Source organism: Manacus candei, unplaced genomic scaffold (assembly GCF_025592945.1).
Source record: "Manacus candei isolate 608988 ecotype Guabito, Panama unplaced genomic scaffold, ASM2559294v1 h1tg000086l, whole genome shotgun sequence".
NCBI lineage: Eukaryota > Metazoa > Chordata > Aves > Passeriformes > Pipridae > Manacus > Manacus candei.
Window position 1 is genome coordinate 4821641 of NW_026138134.1, and position 24250 is coordinate 4845890.

The 24250-nt window shown below is 49.8% G+C and overlaps 1 protein-coding gene across 3 annotated transcripts in view; it reads right to left on the reverse strand.

Annotated features, from left to right (window-relative positions):
• Nucleotides 1-6222: 6222 nt before the first annotated feature.
• SORL1 (sortilin related receptor 1) overlaps nt 6223-24250 on the reverse strand; it is a 44936-nt gene continuing 26908 nt past the window's right edge. Inside the window, exons 25-48 of one of the 3 annotated variants that reach the window (XM_051812210.1) lie at nt 23850-23969; nt 21457-21579; nt 21075-21182; nt 20499-20630; nt 20142-20273; nt 19364-19498; nt 18835-18990; nt 17931-18080; nt 17421-17549; nt 15827-15953; nt 15125-15294; nt 14765-14877; nt 14337-14441; nt 13322-13394; nt 12071-12153; nt 11722-11818; nt 10977-11161; nt 10359-10478; nt 10114-10278; nt 9159-9333; nt 8634-8740; nt 7529-7721; nt 7182-7394; nt 6223-6414 (exon numbers count right to left, since the gene is read on the reverse strand). In XM_051812210.1, the coding sequence (XP_051668170.1) occupies nt 6347-6414; nt 7182-7394; nt 7529-7721; nt 8634-8740; nt 9159-9333; nt 10114-10278; nt 10359-10478; nt 10977-11161; nt 11722-11818; nt 12071-12153; nt 13322-13394; nt 14337-14441; nt 14765-14877; nt 15125-15294; nt 15827-15953; nt 17421-17549; nt 17931-18080; nt 18835-18990; nt 19364-19498; nt 20142-20273; nt 20499-20630; nt 21075-21182; nt 21457-21579; nt 23850-23969 (3179 nt within the window). In that variant the 3' untranslated portion in view covers nt 6223-6346. Of the gene's footprint in view, nt 6415-7181; nt 7395-7528; nt 7722-8633; nt 8741-9158; nt 9334-10113; nt 10279-10358; nt 10479-10976; nt 11162-11721; nt 11819-12070; nt 12154-13321; nt 13395-14336; nt 14442-14764; nt 14878-15124; nt 15295-15826; nt 15954-17420; nt 17550-17930; nt 18081-18834; nt 18991-19363; nt 19499-20141; nt 20274-20498; nt 20631-21074; nt 21183-21456; nt 21583-23849; nt 23970-24250 lie in introns of all 3 variants that reach the window. The other 2 variants (XM_051812209.1, XM_051812212.1) reach the window with 2 other exon arrangements.

The window sequence follows — 24250 nt, forward strand, 5'->3', positions numbered from 1 at the left end:
CCAAGATGTTGATGGTTAACATGAGCCTTTCCTTCCAAAAAACCCTCTCTCCCTTCCTTAGAGCAGGGGCTGGGCTATCTGGGAGCTCTTGGCTCCTCCATCCCAAAATCCAGCTTGAGTTCTGCAGCGAAATATCCTCAGTTATTTCATCTTTCCTGCTGAGAAAGGCTAAACACAATGGTTCAGGAGTCTGGCACGGGACACTGGGATTGCTTATTCAAAGGAGGAGCAGCGAGCCAGAACTTCAGCTGCTCTCCCTCAAGATCAGAGCCTGTCTGTTTTGTGGAATGCTTAACCCATGCTGGGAAGGGCTTTTCCAGTCTTGGCCTTGCTGTATTTCCACCTGGCTTCCTTGCTCCTGCATTTCCCCTCTCTGTGTCCACTGGAAGCTGCCCCTGATGTTATTTGTGAGGGAAAAGTGTATTTTCAGGAGCAGCAGAGTGGAGGGAGCCTGGATCCAGGCCTGCATGGGTTTGTGCCATGTGCTCCAACCAGAGCTCCTCCAGCAACTGGAATCTTCCTCCCTGGTGGGTTCTCATGTGCATCACAGTGGGGAAAAATGTCACAACTTGCCATGTTGAGGGCTGTAAATAAAGGATTAGGGGGGAAAAATCTTTCCTGTCTGTAAAGATCTGCAGGTTTTTAAGGAGAGGAAGAAAATCCTGGTGGAATAGAAGTTTTCTCAGTGACAGCACCGAAGCTTCAGAGTCACGTTGACTCCTCTAACAGAAAAGTAGGTGCCTGGGAACGAGGTGCAACTTCTTGTGCCTCCCGGGGGGATCAATCTATTCCAGCAACAGTAGGGAAAATCAGCTTCATTCGTGACAGAGGGGCAACGGGGAGGAAGGAATGGCTGTTTGCTAATGTTGCCTTGAGCTAAACGTTAATGAAGTGCAACACTTAAAGATGCCTGCACGCCTCAATTACGTCCACCAAGATCACATGTTGCCTTTCCAATTATCTGGGCTGAGAAATGAGGTACGTGTGAAGAGACTGCTGCCTGCTCATTACCTCTCCCTGCCAGGAGCCATCCTGCTTGCTCAGGTGTCAGCTGTACCTGCTCCAAACACCAGCGGTGCAGGCACTGTTAGCAGGGATGGCATCGGTGTGGAAGTGGGTTTTAAGCAGGGAAAATATGTGTGATGTGAGCAGCAAGCCAGGCTTAACGCTGGAGGGGGTGGAGGGGAAGCTTGGACAGGCTGGGAATGTTTTCTGGTGTCTGAGGGTGTTGCTTCCTGACCTTGGAGGAGGGGACTGAGCACCAGGCAGGGACGTGACTGTGTTATGAATGTCAGGGGCACCTTCCCAAAGCTCAGTTTTCCTGATTCTGATCATCCTTGTCCAGCAACTGTAGTGACAGGACAAGGGGGAATGGCTTCAAACTGACAGAGAGCAGGTTTAGATTAAATGTTAGGAAGAAATTCTTTGCTGTGTGAGAGGCAAGGCCCTGGCACAGGTTGCCCAGAGAAGCTGTGGCTGCTCCATCCCTGGAAGTGTCCAGGGCCAGGTTGGACAGGGCTTGGAGGTGGAAAGTGTCCCTGCCCATGGCAGGGGGTGGAACAAGATGATCTTTAATGTCCCTTCCAACCCATTCCACTCCATGACTTACGATCCTGTTAAGTTATACCATGCATCCTTCTACTGTAAACCAAAAATGCATCCAGGGAAAAGCCTCTTTTGTATTGCACTAGACACACAGATGTTAGGTAATAATCTCAGAAACCAGAAATTGCTTTGTTTACCCAATCCATTTTTATTATTATCATTAAGTGGGGGGAAAAAATTGACAGACAAAAATTCCTTCAAAATTGTGCAATAATACATAGCAAAAATCAGTGAATGGAAAATAAAAAAACCCAAACAAGACACAGAGGAGCGATTCTGATGGTATAATATTAAACTTCACTTAAGGAATCAGATTAAAAGTTGACACTACCTCTAAAAATCTCATTAGAGACTGGCTGCTTGTAGACTGCTGCACGTTTTGAAGGATTAATTATAATGTTACAGCTAGTTCCAGGAATGAAGATGCTCTCAGGGTCCAAGAGTAACTAAGTCATTGCACCATTTCCCTTCTCAAGTCCATTTGAAGGAGACTTGAAAGTTGTTTCAGAAAGGGTTATTTTGGTCTTTCCTGAGCACATTTTACATTTCCACCAGCAAGTAAGTGAAGTTTGCCATACACAGACTTATAGACTCATATACAGAGCATACTCTGACCCTGCAAAGAGATTCCAAGCATGGAGATGCCCAGACTGGGATCTGCCCTGGGAGAGTTGCTAGCTCAGGTGGCATTTCCCTGATGGTTTGTGTGAGGCTGGGGCTGCTTTTGGTGACTCTGGAAACAGGATGAGTGAACTAATGTGGGGACCACCAAGGTGACCATCAAACACAAAGGTCCTTTGGCCACGAGGCCAAAAGATGATTATGTGGATGTCAGGAGCCAGCTCTGCCTCTCTGCTCTCTCCTCCCCTTCCTGGCTGGCTCTGGGCTCCCATATATCCATATGTAACTTGATCTCTGCCCAAGGAAAATAGTCTTTTCCCAGTCCTGGATCTGCAGCTGCCTCCTGCTAATGCTGTGTCAAGGTAGGAGCACATGGAACAAGTTATGGCAGGGTTAGACGGGGCGTGAACTCACAGCACGCCGGCTGCTCTCCTGCAGCTGAAATATCTGCATGAAGGCTTTTCCCCCTGAGGACAACATGACACGTTTCACCCCTCTCCAAAATTCCTCTGAGTGTTTACCTGGGGTCCAGGGTGTCAGCCAAACCCCAGAGGAGCTGGAAGCTCCTGTTCCAGCTGGCTCCCGTGCGCGCCCGGAGCGGGCGCCGGGCTCCGAGGAGGTGGGTGCAGGGAGCTTTTACAGAGGTTCCAGCCAACAGATGTGATTTATTCAGGCTGAAAAAGATCCTTTTTTTTTTTTTGGACCTTCAATAGGGTGGTCAGATCTCCAGGCTGGAAAATGGCGCCTCCTTTTCCTTTGTTGTTAAAAAAAAACAACCCCCCCCCCAAAAAAAACACACAAAAAGCCTTTGGAAACCCAAAGCAATCCATGGTCCAAAACCCCACCAGATTTTAGTGTTCAACCTCTGTTCAAATGGACTTGAGAGTACCCATGGGCATCTGGGGGAAATCTGAAATGGATGCAAACACAAAATAACTGGAATAAGTTCCTCCTGACCAGGGTACTTTCCATACCCTTTTATTTTTTTCCCATACAGATCCAAACATTTCACTGGGTTCCTACAAAACAAACCCAAATCACCTCCCAAAAATTAGGGCATTAGAATCATGTCACATTGCATAAGGCTACTGAAAGGAAACCAGAACAAAATATACATCCACATCCATGGACCCTATTTACAGCAGAACCCTCCCACCCCCTATATGTCTCCGTGAACAAGATTTCCGTGCTTCAAAAGTTCATAAAAATATACAATTTACCCAGGACTGCATCTAATCTGCTCAATCCCCACCTGGAGCTTAGACTTCTCTATCTATCTATCTATATATAAAATACACTAGCCCTGTGAAGTTGCTTTGCTGAGAGCACAGTGGTGATTTTTTTGCAGTGAAGGGAAAGTCTGGGAGGGCTGGGGAGTGTTACAGTACCGTCCACACGAGGAAAGCTGGGCTTTGCAGAGCCCCCAAACCCAGGCTTGACTCTGCAGACCAGGCTCAGCGGGCTCTGCTCTGCCCACCTTGGGTTAGGGAGGCACAGGTAACCATGAGTGTTGGGGTTTGGGTCCAGTAGGACCCCAAAATGCTTCGCTCTGTACCAGCCACTGGAACAAAGGAGCCTTTAAGAGTGGCCAGGAGTGAATTGTCCCCGAGCTGCTGCTTGGAAGTCTCCAGCCAAGGGATTTCTGCAAGATTTAAAGTGGTTACAAGGGTCCCCCTTGGAATCTTGCTTTGAGGCAGAGATGGGCTAAATTCTGCTCACCTTACTGGAGCAGGATTTACCCCTGGGGGAGTAAAGTATCAGTATTTAACCCCTACTAATTCTCACCAGAGAGGTACCAGCTCCTGGGATACTGTACTGTAATTTCCAGTTACCTGTGCCAAAAAGATTTGCTTTTATAAGGAAGGAGCTCAATACTCTTTATTTCTGCTTTTAGGCTTCCTTTCCTGTATCAAATTTTTGATTTCTGTTTTTTTCAGACTAGTTTAGCCCCTGGGTCAGATTCTGGTCTCTCTATGTAGCTGTAACTCCAGGCAAATAGAGCTATGTGTGCTGGGTTGATTTATTCAAAATTTCAACTCCTGAACATCACCTGACCCACTAACAAGGTAAAAATATTGCAACTCTGCAAGCTTGCTGCTACTTATAAAAATCTGATTCTAGTTTGGTCCCAGCTCTGGGGGGGAGGAAAAAAATCTGTCTCCAGGAATGCTAACACCAGTAATTGAAAATAGAGTCAGTATTTCTATAGAGTATCAAACCATCCAGACTTCAACTTTTTACACATTTCCTATTGTGAAATTAAACGGATCGGTCGTGTATCAAAACATAGTTGGCCTCTCTCATTTCATCCGTAGGAAGACTGCAATTACAACCCAATTTACACAGCAAAAAATACTCTCGTTTTAAGGGAAGGAAACAGTGTGACAAGACAGTGTGTGCTGTATTTACTGGTGAGGGGGTTTGCATATACAGGGCACGGACAGGTGAGAGCCCTGAGCATCCGCCCCTGTCGTGGCCCTTGGGCTGGCAAGTAGTGGTGAGAGTCACATTTGGGTGAGATTCACATTTTGCCATCACAAAAAAAAAAAAAAAAACCACAACAAAAAAGCTCAACAGTGGTATGTAGACATTGCTTGGCTCTTGCAACCAGGATTATGTCTACTGGAAACGTGAGATGACTAGCGATGGAAAAATAATATATTTGTAGATATATATGTTTGTGTTTGTTTTTTTTCCTTAGAGCTGAAGGTGCAACTACACCTGCTTTTAGGAAATGCTAAGGAGGGAGGATTGAATCCCTGCTGCAAACCAAACGAATTTAAACGTTCAGTAATCCCTGCTCCGTGGGGCTGTGGAAAATCTGGAGCAAAGCCTTTCCCAGTCGTGCACACCGGAGGCTCCCCCTTCCGTCCCACCACAGTGTCAGCAGCTGAGGGAAAGCTCCAGGAGGAGAGGTGTCCTCGTTACCTGGGGAGGGCGTTTTAAGGTGCTAGTGGCAAATTTTGTGAGTGGTGTTAGGGACATGAACTGCAGGTTAATTAAGCCCCGTGTGATGAGCAGCAGCGCGGTGGCTGCAGGTGCCCCCCGAGGGGGTTTTGGGCAGCAGGGGAGGGTGTGAGGTGTCATTACTGCAAACCTGGGAGGGAGGGGCAGAACTGCAAAGGCTGGGTGCTGGAACAGCACTGCAAAAGCTGCCACAACCCTGCCAGTGTCCAAGGGCAGGTTGGAGCAACCTGTGATAGTAGAAGGTGTCCCTGCCCGGTGGAATGAGATGATCTTTAAAGTCCCTTCCAACCCAAACCTTTCTGTGCTGCTGCCCAGGGATAATCAGACCCCAAAACCCCTCCTGCTAATGGGTTCATGGCCTGTCACACCCACACACAAGGGTCTGCACGACCCTTTTGGCTTCCAGGTAGGGCAGCAGGAAGATAAACTCCTCCAGAAAGTTTGTGCTGCCGTGTCTGGACTAGAGCTCTGAGATTGCTTAAAAAATTGGGTCTTTTGATAAGGGAGAAAAAAATATGTAAAAATAAGGATTTGTATTATCATGGCAAGAACAATGATGGGGATGCCAAGATACTACTGCCTTGCAAGATAAAGTGGCACATGTTCTACACAATAATGTGTACAATGTCTGACGACTTTGGAAATCTGTTCACGAGCAGATTTCCCAATAAATTAACACAACAAAAATACTTCCATATAAAACAAAGTCCAAAGGATTTTTTTTTTTCTCTAAAGTAAAAGCAAAACCTTCAGGGACTATATTACTTATCTCTCTCTACATATATAATCTCCTGAATTTTTTTTTTTAAATAAATTTATTCTTGTCTTAGAAAAATAAAACGAGTAGCCAATTTAGTCAACGGAAAATATCTCACAGACTTAAAAGCATGCCCAGCAAGCATAGCCTTGTAAGACTAAATTAATGTTAAATCAAAGCAATTTGTTACTCAACCAACCTAGTCTGCAATTCACAGTTGATTACTACAAAGTGTATTCTTAAAATTATTATTATTATTATTATTATTATTATTTTTGGCCCATATAAAAATAACGTATTGCAACTCAAAGTGCATTTTTAAAATAAACAATCAACTATTTTTATCAAATAAAATATTTACACCATTTGGGTTTTTTTACAGTCAGAGTTGAGCCCTCACGCGATGACCATGGGGACGTCATCTGAAAATCCAGTTATCATTGGGGCTTCATCGTCCTCATCCCCTGAAAAACAAACCCAGAGAGCTGTTAGGGTGTTTTTAAAAACCACTTATTGTGTTTTTCCTCGTGCTCTTGCCTGGTTTTTCTATGTTATATTCAGGTTTTAACTGATTTGTGCTGGAGGGAGAGGTTCAAGTGAAAGCATTTTAGGGCTGGGAAAACGTTGGAGGGTTGGACTTGATGATCTTAAGGGTGTTTTTTGCAACCGTTCTATGATTTATTCTAGGCCAGCTTTGTACTCTTAGGACAAAATCAAACCATAGAGCTTTTAATGCCAAAGGTGGCCCAAAGTATGATAAAGTAATTCTTGCACTGATTTCATGTCATGAAAGATGTCCCCAAATTCCTTTCCATGACACCAAGGGATTCATGTCCCTCAGGGCTGTCCCCAAATCCATTCCATAACACCAAAGCATTCATGTCCCTCAGGGCTGTCCCCAAATCCATGCCAGGACACCAAGGGATGTCATGTCCCTCAGGGCTGTCCCCAAATCCATTCCATGACACCAGAGGATGTCATGTCCCTCAGGGCTGTCCCCAAATCCATTCCATGACACCAGAGGATGTCATGTCCCTCAGGGCTGTCCCCAAATCCATTCCATGACACCAGAGGATGTCATGTCCCTCAGGGCTGTCCCCAAATCCATCCCAGGACACCAAGGGATGTCATGTCCCTAAGGCTGCCCCCAAATCCATGCCAGGACACCAAGGGATGTCATGTCCCTCAGGGCTGTCCCCAAATCCATCCCAGGACACCGAGGGCCGCGTACCTAAATCATCTCCCGAGGAGAATATGGCCGAGCCGAGGCGGGAGCTGTAGTGGCTGTTGGCAAAGGCAGTGAAGCTGTTCTGCAGCCTCCTGTGCCTCATGTACAGCACCACGAAGCCAATGCCCAGGGTCACCAGCAGCAGGAACAGCACCGGCACCACGATGGCAGCGACGTCCGTGGATCCGCCGGATTTCGCGGCAGAGGAGTCTTCACCTGTGGGGAAGGGAGGGAAGGAAGTGCTGCTTGTACCCACAGCCCATAACTGGTGTGTGGGGCTCACACCCCTGAGTCTGTGAGGCTTTCATGGGTCTTTGTTGAGGAGGGTGTGTGAAAAGCCGGGGACTCACCCGTTCCCAGCTCGTCGTAGAGGAGCGTGGCCGGCTCCCCGCACATCTGCCCGCTGTAGAGGCACCTGGCCTGGACACTGAACGAGTAGTTGTGACCTATCTTCAGGTTGGACACCTTGAAGAAGTTCTCTGTGGTGTTGCCCAGATAAGCTGTGATGTTCATCAGGCTGTCAAACATGTGGATCTCGTAGCCCTGAGGGAGACGCAAACCCCAAATCACTCGGCTGCAGAGGGGGCAGGTCTGCGCCCTCCAAAAGGGCTTTGAAACTTGTTTTTCCTCCTGGATCTGGGTTGGATTTAATCTGTTGGGCTTTCAGCTGGGAGGGAGCAATGTGGAGCCTCCTCCAGGAATTGTGCCTTGACTTTGGCCAGTTCAGGGAGGAGAGGTCTCCCTTCTCCTAAGTAACTAGTGACAGGATGAGAGGAAACAGCCTCAAGCTGGGCCCAGGGAGGTTCACAGGAAGAATTTCTTCTTGGAAAGGGTTGTTAAGCATTGGAAGGGGCTGCCCAGGGAGGTGGTGGAGTCCCCATCCCTGGATGTGTTCAGGGAATGGCTGGACGTGGCACTCGGTGCTCTGGGCTGGGGGACAAGGTGGGGATGGGGCACGGCTTGGACTGGGTGATCTTGGAGGTCTTTTCCAACCTTAACAATTCTGTAATTCTGTTTTGGTCTGTCAGGTTCACTCCATTCTTAGCACCCACCCCAGACCACCCAAAACAGAGCCCAGAAGGGTGATGGCTTTGTTGGCACAGTTTGCCTCCTCCCCACGTCCTCACACACAACATTCTTCCATCAAAGTCTAAATAATGACATTTCTCAAACACCACCAATACGCTCCCAGCCAGCAGGGCAGTGTCCTATTCCCAGTCCTTCCACACAATTGTCCTTTTCTAAGAGGATAATCATGTTCCCAAAAGGTGACTGACTCGATCTATCAGCTTTGGTGCCTGAGCCGTGACAGGAATATAAGTGAGCTCTGCACAGAGGGCTCGTGAAGGACACTGAGGTGGATTTTAAACAGCCTGTGAAAGGAACCTTGCAGTGACTCTGCTCTAGGTTTTTCTGGAACACTCTCCGTAGGACAGGAGAGACAGCACAACTTACCCGGCTTTCATTGAAATTACTTTCCTTTAACGCCAAACTCTTCCAAAAAAGCAGAATATGGTCGTTTTCTGTTATGATTTTTAAGGCGTCCGGTGCAGACAGTGGAACTGCAAATGAGGAGAGTGGCAGTAGGTGAGGTTGTAACACTGGTGACACTTTCACAGCAGTGGTCACTGCTGAAACTCAGTGGTTTTTAGGGCTCAGCACAACACCCTGCTTGGAAAAGGGATTTTGTGGCGTGTAAACTGGCAGGAGTTTGTCAGTGAGTTTTTATGGCAGGACCACAATGGTGCTTGATGGTGTGCACACAGCCAGCCAAATTGGTGCCTTTCCCATCCCCATAAGGCAGGAGGAAAACTCCCTGGACACCACTGGAGAGGCTTCCTCTCCACTGCTGTTGTTTGGGGGTTAATCACCTTCCCTGGGAGCTCCAGGGAAGCCTCTCAGAGCTGGGCTTTGGCTGTGGGAGAGGACTAAGTGATGCAGACACATCCAGGCAGCACAGGGGTGGGATGGGTCCCTTACCTGTGTTGATCTTCATGCTGGACTCTTTGCTCATGTTTCCCAGCTGAACAATCACGTGGTATTTCCCTCCTGGTTCCAGCTTCTTGATGGTGTATTCCACTGTGCTGTTCCGGGTTTTCACTTTGTAGATTTTATCTGTTTTTCTGACTAAATCTTTAACTGCCACGGCATATAACTGGAGGGGGAGGAAAGGCACACACAGGGCAACATCTCACTTTCCTGCAGACTTGCCAGCAATCTCATACAGTGGTAGGACATTAGACAGGGGGGAAAAATTTGATTTAAGCCATTCCTGTCCTTTACAGAAAGCCTGGGAAGTGAGATTCCAAGCCTCTTGCTGGATCCCTGCCCGAGATCAGTGTTTACTGATACAGAAAATGCAGTTACTGGAACAGATGAGGGCAGGAGGAAAACCTCAGGTTGTATTTCTCAGTGAATCACAAGCATTCAATGAGAACTCCTGCCCTGTCAAGGTTTCCAGTTCTGCTGGGAAGATTTATGCCTTCAAACCTTTGCTGTTGAAGCCTCTGGACCAGAATAGGAGGGGGAAGCTTGCTGGGAAAATGGCTTGGCCTCAGTGGAGCGAGACCTGGCCATAAACCAGCGTGCCAGAAAACACAACTGGGCTTTGTTGGAGCTGGAGATGGAGGCAGTGCCCAGCCCAGCTTTACCCTCCTGGGCAAAGCCAAAGCCCAGAAAAGTGTTTTAGCACATGCCCACGGGTGTTTTCAGTCTCTGTCAGCAACAAATATCCCAGACTTGACTCTTTTTAAGTGAGTATCACAGTCCTGGGCTGATGGGAATGAGGGTCCTGGAGGTGTCAGCACTTTGATGATGACTTTATAGGGAGGGCAGGCCTGAACTCAGATTTCTCCATCAGCAGCAGGGCAGGGATCTGCCTTTGAGCCAGGATTTTGCATGCAAAGGGGCAGGAGAGGGCTCTGTGAGGCATTACCATGTCCTGGTCAGGTGAATCATAGGGTGATTCCCACTTGATGACAGCAAAGGTCTTGCCGGTGTGCACGGAGTGGAGGTGCCGCGGGGGCAGCCGGTTGTCGGGGATCATCTTCACCACCACGTAGTCAGAGGGTGGCCCTTGGTAGGGAGACATCACCCGGACCTGGAAGGGGATCAGAACTGTGCCTTCACGTAGCCACAGCCCCCAGTGCAGCTCCAGGGGGGAGCAGGAGGGGAGCCTACCAGGAACAGGTACTGCTCGTCCCGCTGCACCAGCACCGTGACGTTGTGGGAGGTCGTGGTGGTGTTGTGAGGGCTCCTGTACAGCTCCAGGAAGGATGTGGCATAGAAGATGCCATAGACCTGTGGAGGAAAACCACAACAATTTTCTTTATACCTGGGGCTCTGGGATCTAACCCAGCCTGTGCTTTTCTCTGTCTGGATATACAGCCCAGAGCATCGCTGCTCGCTTTTTGGGGACACAAAGCAAAGACCCTTTTTCCTGCTTTTTCCTCCCTCTTGCCCAAGTTCAGGTTCAGTCTGCCCACTTTTCTCTCTGCTCCCCACCTGAAAATCCTGGGCTCAGCTCAGATAACACAGCAGTCAACTGAAAGACTGCTGGAGCATCGAGCTCCCTGTATTTAAGCCACTTCTCCACTGCACTGAACAAGCAGACAAGAAGCCTTTCTTTGCTCCTGTTTAAAGGGCAGCAGGAGCTTTCCCTCATTTTTGAGCATAAAATTTTCAAGGCCTTGGAATTCGGTGCCAACAGAACAATCCCAATTTAAGATGTGGAGAGTGTTTTGAGGCTCTGAGCTAGACACCACCACGGCTGCTGAGAAAAGAGTTTTGGTGCCTTACAACATTCCTGGGTCCAGTCCAGCTGCACTCCACTGCTGTCTGGTTGATGGCCTTGGCTTTGAGGCTTGGGGATGCAGGTCTTGTCCCACTGGTCACCACATGCACAAAAGACAGAGGGCTGTCACCCAGCTCCGTCTTAGCCCAAGCAGAAAGTTCATAGGGGGTGTGTGCTGTCAAATTTGCCACTGAGCAAGAAGAGAAATGTGCACTATTAGGTGAGGCAAAGCACTGCAAGGGCAGGGTGAGAGCACGAGGGGAGGGTCAGCAGCATCAGACAGTCTTAGACAGGAGCCTGCCTCTCCTGGGTTGTGCTTGCACTGCTTTGGAGTAATTTTCTTTATACCTGGGGCTCTGGGATCTAACCCAGCCCATGCTTTCCTCTGTCTGGATGCTTTCCCACATCCACACTGTGCACACCAGGGATTTTTCCAAACCAGAAATCTGATTAACAGGGACATGTAGTGTACACAAGCCCAAGAAATCCTTGTTCTGTTTCTCCTCCCTTTTGCAGGTCAGAAACAGAACCACATACAAAATCCAGTATGGGGTAAATCCCAAATCTGCTTGAAATCTCCAAGTCCTAAAAACAGGGGCCCAGGGTTTGCTGGTTGGTCCTCTCTAGATTTGTTCCTTCCTAAACAGAAACTAGTTGCCAAAAAAAGAAAAAGATAAGCCTACAGCCTTCCATAAACCTTCCTGTTTGGTGTTGACTAAAGCAGAATTTAACACTTTGTTCAGAATCTACCTTTTTGGATGGACTTTTCTCCTTCTATGACCAGGGTCCTTTTTTCCTGCCTGTGGGTATCGAATGTCCAGTAGATGTTCACAACATAACCACTGACCTGTCAAGCACAGGGACACACAACATGAGCTCACTGTGATTCACACAGTGAAAGAGCCACCCCTGACATTGTATTTTCCATCCTAATTAAGTGCCCCAGGGCAGTTTATGAGTAGTAAGAAATGATTTGGCATGAAACATCCAGTAACTGCAATGCTTTGATAGGTGACAGCTTATCCCACCCACTATTCACCATTAAACCAAGGCAGGCCTTTTATTTTAGACCCAGAAGGAGAGGTGAAAAAAACATTACCTTGATATTAGTGGTCATTTTTAGGCTGAAACTTATGGAGTCCTCACTGTAGCTCTCAATGTGTATGACAGGGGGAGGGATGACTGGAAGGAAAGGGAGGAAGAGCTGTTACTACAGCATAAAGAAATAAAAATACTCACTGAGAGGGGACAGATAAAATACAGGCTTTAGTTTAGGAGTTAATTTAACCCAGCTCTCAGAGCAGAAACCCCCATCCTCCCAGCCCCACCCTTGCCTGTCTCCTCCCATGTACCCAGGGAAGACACAGACATGCTGTACCTGCGTCATTTTTTAAATCAGCCACCTCAAAGCTGCCTTATCTGTGCCTTGCCCAGTGCAGGCTGGAACTGGAGAGGTCTGGGCAAAGGGATTTCCCTTCTGAACCCAGCAGGATGAGCTCCTATCCCAGTTAACAGCTCCTGGCCTCTGGGGAGCTGGTGAGGGAGGTCAGGAGCTATCGGCAGGGACAGCTGCCAAACACTCATGAAAAACCTGAAGTGAAAGTTATTTCTGTTCTTTTTACCCCTGTTTTTCTAACCACCTAGTAATTCACATTATCTGAATCCTGCACTTTTAGTAGCCTGGTGTTTTCTTTCCCTTATTTGTCAGCATAGGGAGGATGTACTTTTATGTAACAAATTAGCAGAAAGTTTTGATGTGGGAATGTAAGTTTGGATGAAAAATTTGGCACGAATACAAACGACCTCAAAAGGTATTTTCTAAAAAAAAAAAAAAGTTGGGAAGGAAATGATTTACTGTGCTTTTTGAATTTATCTACTGTCAGGCTGTAATGTTGTGATGTTTTGGGAGCATGTAATGGTCTTTTAGTGGAGATGCAGAAACCATCATAATCATAACCTAAGAAGGAGAAGGATGAGGAGGAGGAAAGGAGTTGGTGGTAATGTCTTGCCTATCTGAAGGCAGGATCTAGCCTGCAGAAGTCAGAGGGAACCCATCTGCAGTCTAGGAGAGAGGGGCACCTTCTGGACAGGCTCCTTGCCCAATCCAGGGCAGTACATCCATCCTCTGTGCCACAGAGGAGGAGTCAGTGACCCTGCCAGATGTGCCACTGAGCTTTGAGGCAGCTCAGGTTGAGTGAAATGGTACAGCAAAGTTGTCAAAACAGTGTCAAAGACTCAACAGGGAGAGTAAAGGCTGAGGAGGTGGCTGTGCCTGCTGAAGCTGACACCTCAGGCTGATACTCTGCCTTTTTGTTGTGTTGTCTGAGTTGACTGAAACAACAACATTTACCTTTGCCTTTTATGGTGGTTATGGATTTGGAATCACTCCAATTTCCCACTCCTCGACTAGTTACTGCAGCAACCTTTTCAAAGAAGAGGGTGAGTTAATATGAGCAACGCTGTATAATGCAAAAGGAGGATGGGGTTAGAGCAAGGTTACAGACCTGGCAGAGCTCATGGGAAAAGGGCTTTGAAGCAAACAATAGCTTAATTACTTGGCAATAAAATGCTTAATACAGAGATAAAGCAGACTGCTTAAAGTCAGTTAAAGGAATCTAAGAGGAGGGAGGTGCAGCCTCTTTGCAGATAACTGGTCTCTCATGAGATCTTTGAGGAGCCCATCAAGATAAGGAACTTTGGACTCCATGGGCCATAGGGTAGGTAAGAACTGTGCCAGTGGAGTCCATGCAAGCACTAAATCCAGTTCCAAAGATTTATTTGGGAATAGATTAAATTGGGAAGGAACACCACGGGAGGAAAGACTGGCTCTGGCCAACTGTGGGAATAATTTTGGAGGCACGTTTATCCCACCTCCCAGTGAACTTCCCAAGAACTCATTCAGCACAGGAAGGATGGACAATGGCAAAGCACACATTTCCCAGGGCTAACTGTGCAGACTTTCATTTCCTATCCTTATTGCTTCTGTCTATAATTACCCAACCTCTCCCCTGTGCAGACATTCCCCACAGGCAGATCTCTGCTTCTTTTCCCAGTGATACACTGAGGACCAAATTTATCTCTGGCCCAGATCCAGTGCAATTGCAGTGACATTGGAATGGGCAATTAGGAGTGAGGATTTTATAATACAGCCTGGCCTTCTGGGAGAAGGAGCAAATCAAGGGCCTTAATTCAGGCCTTGAAACTATACACATTAGCAGTGCAAATGCCAAGCCCCTGGTGTGGGTTGGCATTAAAGGGCAGGATTTTAACAAGTACTTTTTAGCAAGTACTTAACTGTGCAGGACTTAGAATATTTAGTGAAAAGTGGTGAGAACATTCATAGACAGAGCTTGGAAAACACTCACTCTGACTGTGTAGAGCGTGTTGACCTCTAAGTTCTTGATCTCTGTGTAGTTGGTGGTGGTTCTGAGGGACGACCACTCCTTGGATCCACTACTGCTGTATTCCACCTGGGAGCACCAAAACAAGGGATGAGGGCTCCACAGTCAGCAACACCACAGGGTTTCTCTGTGTCAAATGTCAGCAGAAGGGAGTAGGACAGCTCAGAGAGGGAGCCAGGAGTGAAATTATGAACCCGAGGGCTGTGCCGACGCCTACGGCCCTGCAGCATTTCTTCTCCCAACTTGCCCAATGCTCTCAGAATATTTCCTACATAAAACGTCCTATTGCAGGCCCACCCCCCTGCAGAGCTGGCTGTGTTCAGACAGGCCAGCTCGTGCTGCTGTCCCCATCCCACTGAGCTGTCCCCATCCCACCGGGCAGCGGGACTCACGATGAATTCCCGAATGAGGCCGTGGGCGTTCACGGGGGGACTCCAGCAGCCCACCACCACACCCTCAGCTTCTTTTTTCAGGGACAGCTGCAGGTTGAAGGGAGCATCTGGCACTGGGGAGAGAAGCAGAGGAGTCAGTGACAGTCACAGTGGTGTGTCCAGATCGCACGGGGAGAAGCAAGTTTGCCCTGAAAGGTTGGGACAAAGGGGTGGACGGTCCTTTTTCCCAGTCCAGCACAAATCCCAGGCTTATGGAAAGGCCTTTTTTTCTTTATAACAGGGATACCTGTGTGGTATCTACTTTCTGAGCCAAAGCAGCACGAGTGAGGGCACTGCCAGGAGCTGGGCAGCTCTGCTTACATCCTTCGGGTGCCCGCAGCGTGATGAAGTCGTTGGTGTTGTAGACCCGGCTCAGACACTGCACTTGGACCTTCACCTGATAGGTACAGTCAGGCTTGAGGACCTTCAAAACGCTGTTGGTTTTGTTGCTGTGGGTTTCCAAAATCTTCCAGACGCTTTCTCCGACCGTCCTGTGCGAGAGAGTCGCACACCTCGGGTCAGGATGGTGCTCAGTTTGTCCCAGAGGGGGTGGAACCATTTATCTGTATTTTAAAAGCTTTCTTTTTGGTAAAGCCACGCCACCAGCTTGAAAAGATGCTGTTGGAAGGCCTAAACTAACCATGGCTTGGTGGCTGAAAAGCCTCTGAGGTTTTCTATAACTGCTGTGTTCTAATTTATTGTCTCTGTTCTTGCTGTTAGTGGTCATACAAAGACAAGACCCAAGTGGAAAAAAAAAAGAATATAGCTACTTTACTGTCTGAGTAAACAGTCATGGAGAAAACAAATACAGTTTGTCACAAATGCCCTCTAGTTACACCTATTTTGGGTGTCCTTTGCTACCAAATCTCAGAAGGTTTTCCAAGCAGAACTTGATTGAGCAGCTCTGCATCTTTCAGGCCTGATTCTGCACGGTTCTCTGCAGCACCCTGATACCTGTGCTCATGCTTCTCCTGGCTTTTACTCAGCACAACAACAGGTCATGCAGTGTGGGGGGTGATGTACCTGTAATAGATGTTGTAGACACAGGAGGTGGAGGACATCCTTTTTGGCCGGGCCCACGTCAGAGTGACATCCCCGGAGAAATCCGCTGTCCACTGCAGGTTCTGGACTTTGTACACGATTGTGTCATCTGAGCAGGCAAAGGGAAAAGTGAGTCTGTCAGAGGGAAACAGGCCTTTTGCCCAGGAGAGAAACAGGAGTTGTGTTCTCTCCACAAACAACAGGTGGAGGTAGAAACAGCACTGACTGAAGGGAGTGTGTGCACCACTCAAATGAGGTGTGTGATTTAGGAGGGGTTATCAGTGGAGGAGAGCAGGCTCACAGAAGGCAGTTCAGAGCAGGAATTTACCCCTGGTACTCTTAGTTCTACCTAAAATGTCTTGATTGTCTTTATTCTGCACCGTGCAAGCATCCCCTTTCCCCTGAGGGATGATAAAGTGTGGCTGTTGATGAAATACTGAGTGTTTTGGAAGTGTGAGTGCATATTGAACAGTGCAAGCTAAGTCACTCTTCTACTGATGCAATGAGTCTGTACTGTCCCTGTCAGCCACCCAGGGCCTTTCCTTGTGTGTTTTTCCTTATCACATCTTGTGTTCAGCAGAAGGACCCGAGTAAAGGCTGGTAATTAAAGTTTGGGGATTGCCTTGGCATGAGCTCGGTGGCTAAATCACTGCCTGACCTTGGGAAAGGCATTTAGGGGATAAAAGCACTGTGAAACCCAGCACTGGCAGTGGTGGGGCTGGAGGTGCTGATCTGAAACATCCCAAATCCAGCTGGGCCATTCCCTGCCCTCTCCCTCCAGGGATGTGTCAGAGCCCACACCCAAGGGCCCTGGCCTGGCCCCATGTGGGTGCTCAGCTTCATTCCCAGTGCTGGGCAGAAGCCAGGCAGAGCAGAGACAAACTGCTGCTGCTTTGCTTTCCCTAAACAGCTGTAAAGGAAACCCACTGGGTCTGTGGACAGGCACAGCAGGACAAGCTACCTAAGGGAAAAAGAGATGGTTTCCCCTTGGCACAGCGGCCATGCTGTGCATCTCAGCAGCTCCTTCCCCCTCCCCTGAACCTGCCAGCCTCTCCCAATCAATATTTAATTAAAGAACTAAACCTGATTGATGCTCAGCCCCCCGAGCAGTTCGGTGGGAAGGCAGCTGGAGCTCATGGCCAGCGGCAGCAATCGAGCGCCGTTATCTGCCCAGGGCGGGCTGTGCCCCCCCTGCCTCCACAGGGCCACCAAGGGCCACCCTGGCAGGGCCAGTGATGGCAGCAGGGCACGTGCCACATCTCCGAGGGTCACCTTGCAAAGGGGGACAGAGCAGGAGACTATTGCTTCACCTGTGGGCCATGTAAAATAGACAGCTTTGCTCCTAACCGTCCTACAATGATTTTTTCGGTGTCTGAGGCTGCTGGAAGACAAATTGTCGGTGTAGAAATTGGATGTGGAGTTTGTCCCAGTGATAAATGGATGAGGGGGTAGCTTGCACAACTGAACAGAGGCAGATAAGTCACGGATGCTGTGAGTGAAAGGTCAGGTGTCCAGGAGAGCAGCTCTGTGTGCTGACAGAGCAGGGCAGGAGAAATGGGAGGGGGCTGCTGCTCACCGGTACAGTTCCTCTCATCACTGCTGTCTGAGCAGTCCAGATATCCATCACAGCGCTCTGTCAACATGATGCAGGCCTCTCCATCCTCACATTTGTAACCATTAGGGCACGACAGGGTGCTCTGGGTAGCTGCAAAAGGCAGAACAGTTCAGGACTCAAGGTAGGGAAGTTCTCTGGTTGGGCTGTTAGCAGTGCCAGTGCTGCTTCCCAAGCAGGCACTGGCTGCATATCAAGGATGGAGCTCAGGCTGATGTGTCAGTCACAGGGGTGTCTTGTCCTGGCATGGTGGCATCAGAAGAACCTGGAGCTCATCCCATGTTAAACAACAACTGGACTTCTAATGGCAATGGCACTGTCGAGGCTTTTAATTCCTTTTTTTTTTTTTCCGTAAAACTGCATTTACTGCAATGATTTCCCCTGCAACAAAACCCCTGGGTGGCTTCCCTGTCCTCACAAGGAGCTTCCCAAGGGAAGGAGCCAGGTGAGAGCCTCTCCCCTCCCCTCACTCACGGCAGTTCCTCTCGTCGGTGCCATCCTGGCAGTCCCTCACGCCGTCACACCGCTTCCAGTTGGGAATGCACTTGTGCAGCTGCTGGCACTCGAACTCAAACCTGCTGCAGCGCCCCGGGAGCGCCGGGGAGGTGGCTGTCACGTTGGGTCCTGCACACAGAGCAAGGGAGGAAACCACCCAAACCATGGAAACCACGGCCGCTGTCACCAGGAGGGACCAAAACCCGTGCCCAGGTCCCGACTCCACTAGATGGCAATCTCTCTCCATCCTGCAGGTGGATGGTGTCTGCTGGGATGGAGCCTCAGCCATCCTCTCTCCTGACTGCAGAGGGCTGGAAAAGCCACTGCTTTGCAGGGAATGTCCTGCTCGTGGAGCTGGAGCAGTGTCCCAGCTGGTGGCAGCAGGGCTGACCCCGGGGAGAGAGGGAGCACAGAGTCATAGGATGTGCTGGGTTGGAAGGGACCCACAAGGATTATCGAGTCCAACTCCTGGCCCTGCACAGAACCATCCCCAACAGTCACCCCCTGTGCCCCAGAGGATCATCCAAACCCTCCTGGAGCTCTGGCAGTCTTGGTGCTGTGCCCACTGCCCTGGGGAGCCTGGTCAGTGCCCAACCAGCCTCTGGGGGAAGAACCTTTTTCTAATATCCAACCTAACCCTGCCCTGACACAACTCCAGACCATTCCCTGGGGTCCTGTCCCTGGTCCCCACAGCGCAGAGCTCAGTGCCTGCCCCTCCTTTTCCCCTCCCAAGGAAGTTGTGACCTCCACGAGGTCTCCCCTCAGCCTCAAAACTTTTACACCACGGTGTAATTCAACCCCGCAACGTGGACCTTGAGGCCAAAATTCCTTGCAGAAGTGATCCTGCAGTAAGAGGGGAAGGGTGAGGGAGAGGAAAGCTCACGTGGGGTGGGACAGGCCTCCTCGTCAGAGCCGTCGGTGCAGTCCCTGTACCCGTCACACACCCAGCTGTTGGTGATGCAGGAGCCGCTGTTGCAGCGGAAGTGGTTGGGCAAACACGTCGGTGGGATCAGCGTGGTCATGGGATGAACTGGAGAACCTAAAAAACACCCCGGGGAGAGCCTGCCCTGAGCTCCCTGCCCCTGTGCACGGGCTGCCAGCTGTGCCCGCTCCTGGCAGAGCCAGAGCCACGGCCAGCGGAGGAGCAGGCAAGGCAGCACATGGCCAGTGCTTTCACCTGCACAGCTGGGGAAAACACTTCCTCGTTTTGGAAATCAAGGTTTCCAGGTTTTGGAAATCGGGATTTCCAAAAACACAGAGTGAAAGGGTGCCCGGGAGTGCACACTCAGCCCGTTCATGGGGGATTTTGGGGCCACAGGGGCTGGCTTAGGCTGTCCCACGGCAGCTGATGCTGAGAGTGGTCCTTCAGCATGTCACAGCCCAGAGAAGAGCAGAGCACTGTGTGTCCTTACCCTCACAGTCCTTCTCATCAGACCAGTCCCCACAGTCATTCTCCTTGTCGCACTTCCACCGGTTGGGGATGCAGTGCCCGTTCCCACACTGGAACTGGTAGTACCGGGAGCAGTTCGGGGCCTCTGTTGGGTTTTCTGACAAGGAGAGGAGAGTCCTGTGAGCCCCAGAGTTACCTCACCAGTTTTCAGCACAGCTGAGCTCTGGGAGCACCTCAGGCTGGCCCAAAGAATATCACCCTACACAGGTATGATCCTTTCTCTTCATCTCCAGCATTCCCCAGCCCTCACTAGCCTGTTGCCACCACTGTTACTTCTGTGGCCAGACACCACCCATGATCTCAGAACCAGAGCTGGCAGCAAAATCCACCAGAGCATGGCAGAAAGGGAGAAGCAAACCCAGCAACTCTGAAATGAAGAGGCAGCTGCCTCGCCTGGCTGGGTACAGCTCCTCCAGCCACCCAGGGAACAGTGGTAAATATTGAGTTTGGCTGGAAACTGCCTGTCTGCTTTGGGCTGGGAGTCTGTGCAGCAAATACCGTCACATAGGACTTAGTCAAGCACAAGATGTGCCAGCTGTATTGGATTTTCAGTGTGCTTCACTGGCAGGACGAGGGCAGTGACACTGATCTCCACACAGGACTCACTGTGATGTGCACGTGGAACACATATGTACACACGTGAGTGCCCGTGTAAAACATGAGGAAGGTTGTACTCCATGCTCCTGGAATTCAGAGGAGGCTGGAGTTGCAGTGACAGGAGGCCCTGAGGTGCTGCTCACCACAGTTTGCTTCGTCAGAGTAATCCCCACAGTCATCCATCCCGTCGCACTTCCACACCAGGCTGATGCACACCCCATTCTGGCACTGGAAGCTGAACTGGTCGCAGGTCCGGTGGAACTCGGGGTCCTGGGCTGCAGGGCAGCATGGACAGGTTTGGTGTACAGACAGAGGGCTTGAGGGAAGCTCATCATTGAGCAGGACCACACTCAGAGGCAATCATGGATTTATAAGCAGAGCATTACCCTCCAGAGCCACCTCTTAGATCTGGCAGCTTTCTGGTACCCTGGTTTTCTCCAAACCTCTGGTTTCATTCTCTATCCAACCCTCCTTTAGCAGAGATGCCCAGTATCACTTACAGCAGCCAGCATAGTTGGCATCTTCGTCTGACCCGTCCCGGCACTGGATGATGCCGTCACACACCATGGAGTGGAACAGGCACTGCTGCCGGTTCTTGCACACAAAATCCATGTAGCGGGTGCACAGGGGCTCTGGAGAAACAGCAGGTCAAGAGGAGAGGGTTGGGTGGCACCTCTGCTGTCCTTGGCAGCAGGAATTCCACCCACTGGGATCTGCACAGACCCGGGTGGATTTCAGGAACTTGCAGAACGTTCCCAAGGCAAATGGGAACTTGCTTGAGTTGCACATGAGCTTTGTCCCTGCACAGGCTGCTTTCACCCAATAATGCATCAGGGTGCAAAGCCAAAAGGAGGGGTTGGTCACCTCCCTGAACACAACACCTCCCTGCCCTCCCTGTGTGTCCCAGCCTGAAAACTGCGCCGTTCGCTGACCCGCCCGTTTCCCAGGGGGCTGCTGAATGCTAACTAAGGCTTTCCCATTATCTCAGCAGGGCTTTATTCCGAGCCAGACAGGCTCTGGCAGACCATAAAGCCTGCCAGCCCTGGCTGCTGGGGCCCCAAGGCCCTGGTACTCACCACAGTGCTGCTCATCTGATGCATCAGAGCAGTCGTTGATGCCGTCGCAGTGTTTGCTGGTTGGGATGCAGGTGCCATTGGGGCACTGGAAGCCATTGCACTTCTTCTCTGAAATTCAGAATTGGGTGGATGTTGTGTGGTTTGGTTTGATTTTTTTTTAAGCTGGTTTAGTTAACCACAAAAATCCACGGCACAGCCCCAGTTGCCTTCTCCCTGTGTGTGCTTTTGGAGGGACGGGGATCATCCCCCTGAGTTTGCTGCTGGTTTATCTCAGTGGGTGTGTAGAAATCCCTCCCATGCCATGGCACAGCCACTTTACCACACACAGAGCACACTTTACCACACACAGAGCACACCTTCCCACACACAGAGCACACTTTACCACAGTTGGAAGGGTCCTCATCAGAGCCGTCCTGGCAGTCGGCGTCGCCGTCACAAGCCCAGCGCTGGGGGATGCAGTGGCCGTTCTGGCACTGGAAGCTGGAGGCCTCACAGGTGTGATAAACTGCTGAAACCAGAGCCAGGGGGACACCTGAGTGTGGGGTGTCACCTGTGGGCTGTCACCACGTCCCTGCTGAGCTGTGGCACGTGATGAGTCGGGCCACACCACCACACACCCAACTCCCTCCACCTGCACCAGGATCTCGTGCCATGGCAGGTCCCAGCACAAGCAGCCACCCCATGGACCCCAAGCAGGAGAATTCCATGAGTTCAGGTTCTCCCAGGTCTTTTCCTCTCCTTGCCATGCTTGCTGACAAGCCTGCTGTGAGGAATGGCTCATTCTTGCCTCAGGGATGGCTTTTGGAGGCTGGAGCCCTCCCAAAGCTCTCCCACACTCAGGAGCCTCTTTTCCTTTAATCTCAGCCCTTGCTGTGTGCAGGCAAAGGTGACAGTGGTGGCACCTTGCCAGAGATGGAAGGAAATGTCACAGAGGTCAAGCAAGTCCTGGCAGAGCATCAGGGTCCCCCGTGCTGGGCAAACTCAGTGACAGCCTTTAATTAAGGCAAACAAGGTTTTTCCATGTTGCCAAAGCAAACTAGAAACACAATTCTCCTTGGGGGTTTTCCTCAGGCTCCTGTCAGGGAAATCTCTGCCTGTGGGGCATCTGGGTGGAAGCCGAGCCTGTGTTGTCACTTTAGAGACAAATGCTGCTCTTCAACCAGGAGAGCGCTCGGAGTTATTGAGAAAAGCAATGTTCAACTTAATTAAATTGCATGATACCGAGCTCCAGGTTAGAGAGTGACATGCACTTGCAGATATTTCAAAATAGTACAATCTTGTGGCAGTAATATTCTATTAGGTATTCAGCGTGAAATGTAATTATTTTAGATAAGCGCAATAATTGCAGCCGGTGAAGTCAGACGGAATGTTCCTCAAATAATTGTGATCCTCTTAGATAATTTCAACTTCAGGGCTTTACAAACCCGATGTGCTTTTTGAAGTAGGTTCCTTTCCTGTAGTAATTCTCTCTGGAGGAACTCATAGGAGAGATAAGTGATACCAATATAAATTAAACCTTTTCACGAAGCCGCGCTCCCGGAATACCAATGACCAGGATCCCCAGTGCTACAACCCCGTGTGCTCCAGGCACAGCAAATGCCTCAGGGGTGAACACACAGAGCTTGCAGGCCTGAAAGGGATCTCCTAAATCCTCCTGCCAGAGCCCCAAACAGCAGCTGTCTGCCCCAGTGTCTCCAGGCTGCAGCCAGAGCAAAGCTGCTGCCAGCATTCCCAAGGGCTCTTGTGCACCCCAAAGGGTTCCCCCAGCCCCATCAGCCCATCAGATCTCCCCATGTCATGGAAACCACTGTTTGTTATCTTGAAATACCCCATGTATTGTTTTATAAATACAATCTTGGGTCTTTCACTGACGGGCCAATGCTGCCTACTCTCAGAAGTCTCTTCTCATGCAAATATTTGGGTTTTTTGGCTTGGTTGGGTGTTTTTTTGTTTGTTTGTTTGCATTGGTCTTTTCCACTAAGAAACAATGTTATCTGTTGGCTTTTCTAATGAGAAAAGGGCTCTGTGTGGGTGTTAAGCTCAGGAGGCTGCTGAGGAACATCAGTGTTACACTGCAGTGATGAGGGGAGTTGAGTGTTGTGACTTGAAAATGCAAAGACAGCGAGGCTCACAGGACTCGCTGCACAGGAGACACAAACTAGGAATAATATTATTTCTGGCAGCCAGGTTGCATCAATCTGAGTTGAAAGTAAAACAAGAGCAGGTCTTCCATGTGTGACTCCCTCTTAGGACACTCTCCTGAGGCTTTCAAGCCTACGAAGCAATGAGGCTGCTAGGAGACAATTCCTGAACTAAATCTGCCTTTTCTTCAGATCAGTTAATTGTGGAGAAGCTGCAAAGAACGTGCCTGTTTTCTGCAACAATATTTAATGGCAGGAAAACAGATTGAAGCTGTGAAAAGCTGCCAGTGCACACTGGCCTGATTGCTGCCTTCCTGCAACAGGGGAGCCCTTTCTGCCAGAAGAATCCTCTGGCTGCTTGGCAGCCACAGAGCTGTTTCCCATTCCACTGCCTGTTGGTGCAACCTTGCAAGCAAAAAGCAAAGTTGGATCACTGTGTGAGTATCAAAAAGCTGTCAGCAAATTCCCAGCGAGCCCTAAGGCACTGGAGGAGAGAAACCCTGGGATTTTGGAGCATCATATCAGCCCGAGGTGAGCTCTGCTGGGTGCTCTGACAAGTAGGGAAACTGAGGCCCGAGCTGCTGGCCAATGTCTCACAGGCTGTGAGGGTTATTGGGCCCATCAAAGCACTCACCAGTGCAGTTGGCTTCATCAGACCAGTCCCTGCAGTCGTTGTCACCGTCACACATCCAGGAGAGACGGATGCACATCCCTGAGCTGCAGCTGAACTCATCATTCCTGCACTGGTGGGCCTCTGCAAACAAAATACTTGGCTTCAGGTCACTGGGAGTACCCAAGGAGCAGAGTGGGACAACTGGATGACAATGACACAGAAATGTCCCAGAGAGGAGAAGAACCAGCACACGGCCTCACTCTCTTCTCCTGTCCCTCATTTCCCAGTATGTGATGGTCCTGTCCCCCATTTCCCAGCACCCAGTAAATGATGGTCCTGTCTCCCATTTCCCAGCACCCAGTAAATGATGGTCCTGTCCCCCATTTCCCAGCACCCAGTAAATGATGAAGAGGCAGCTGTTA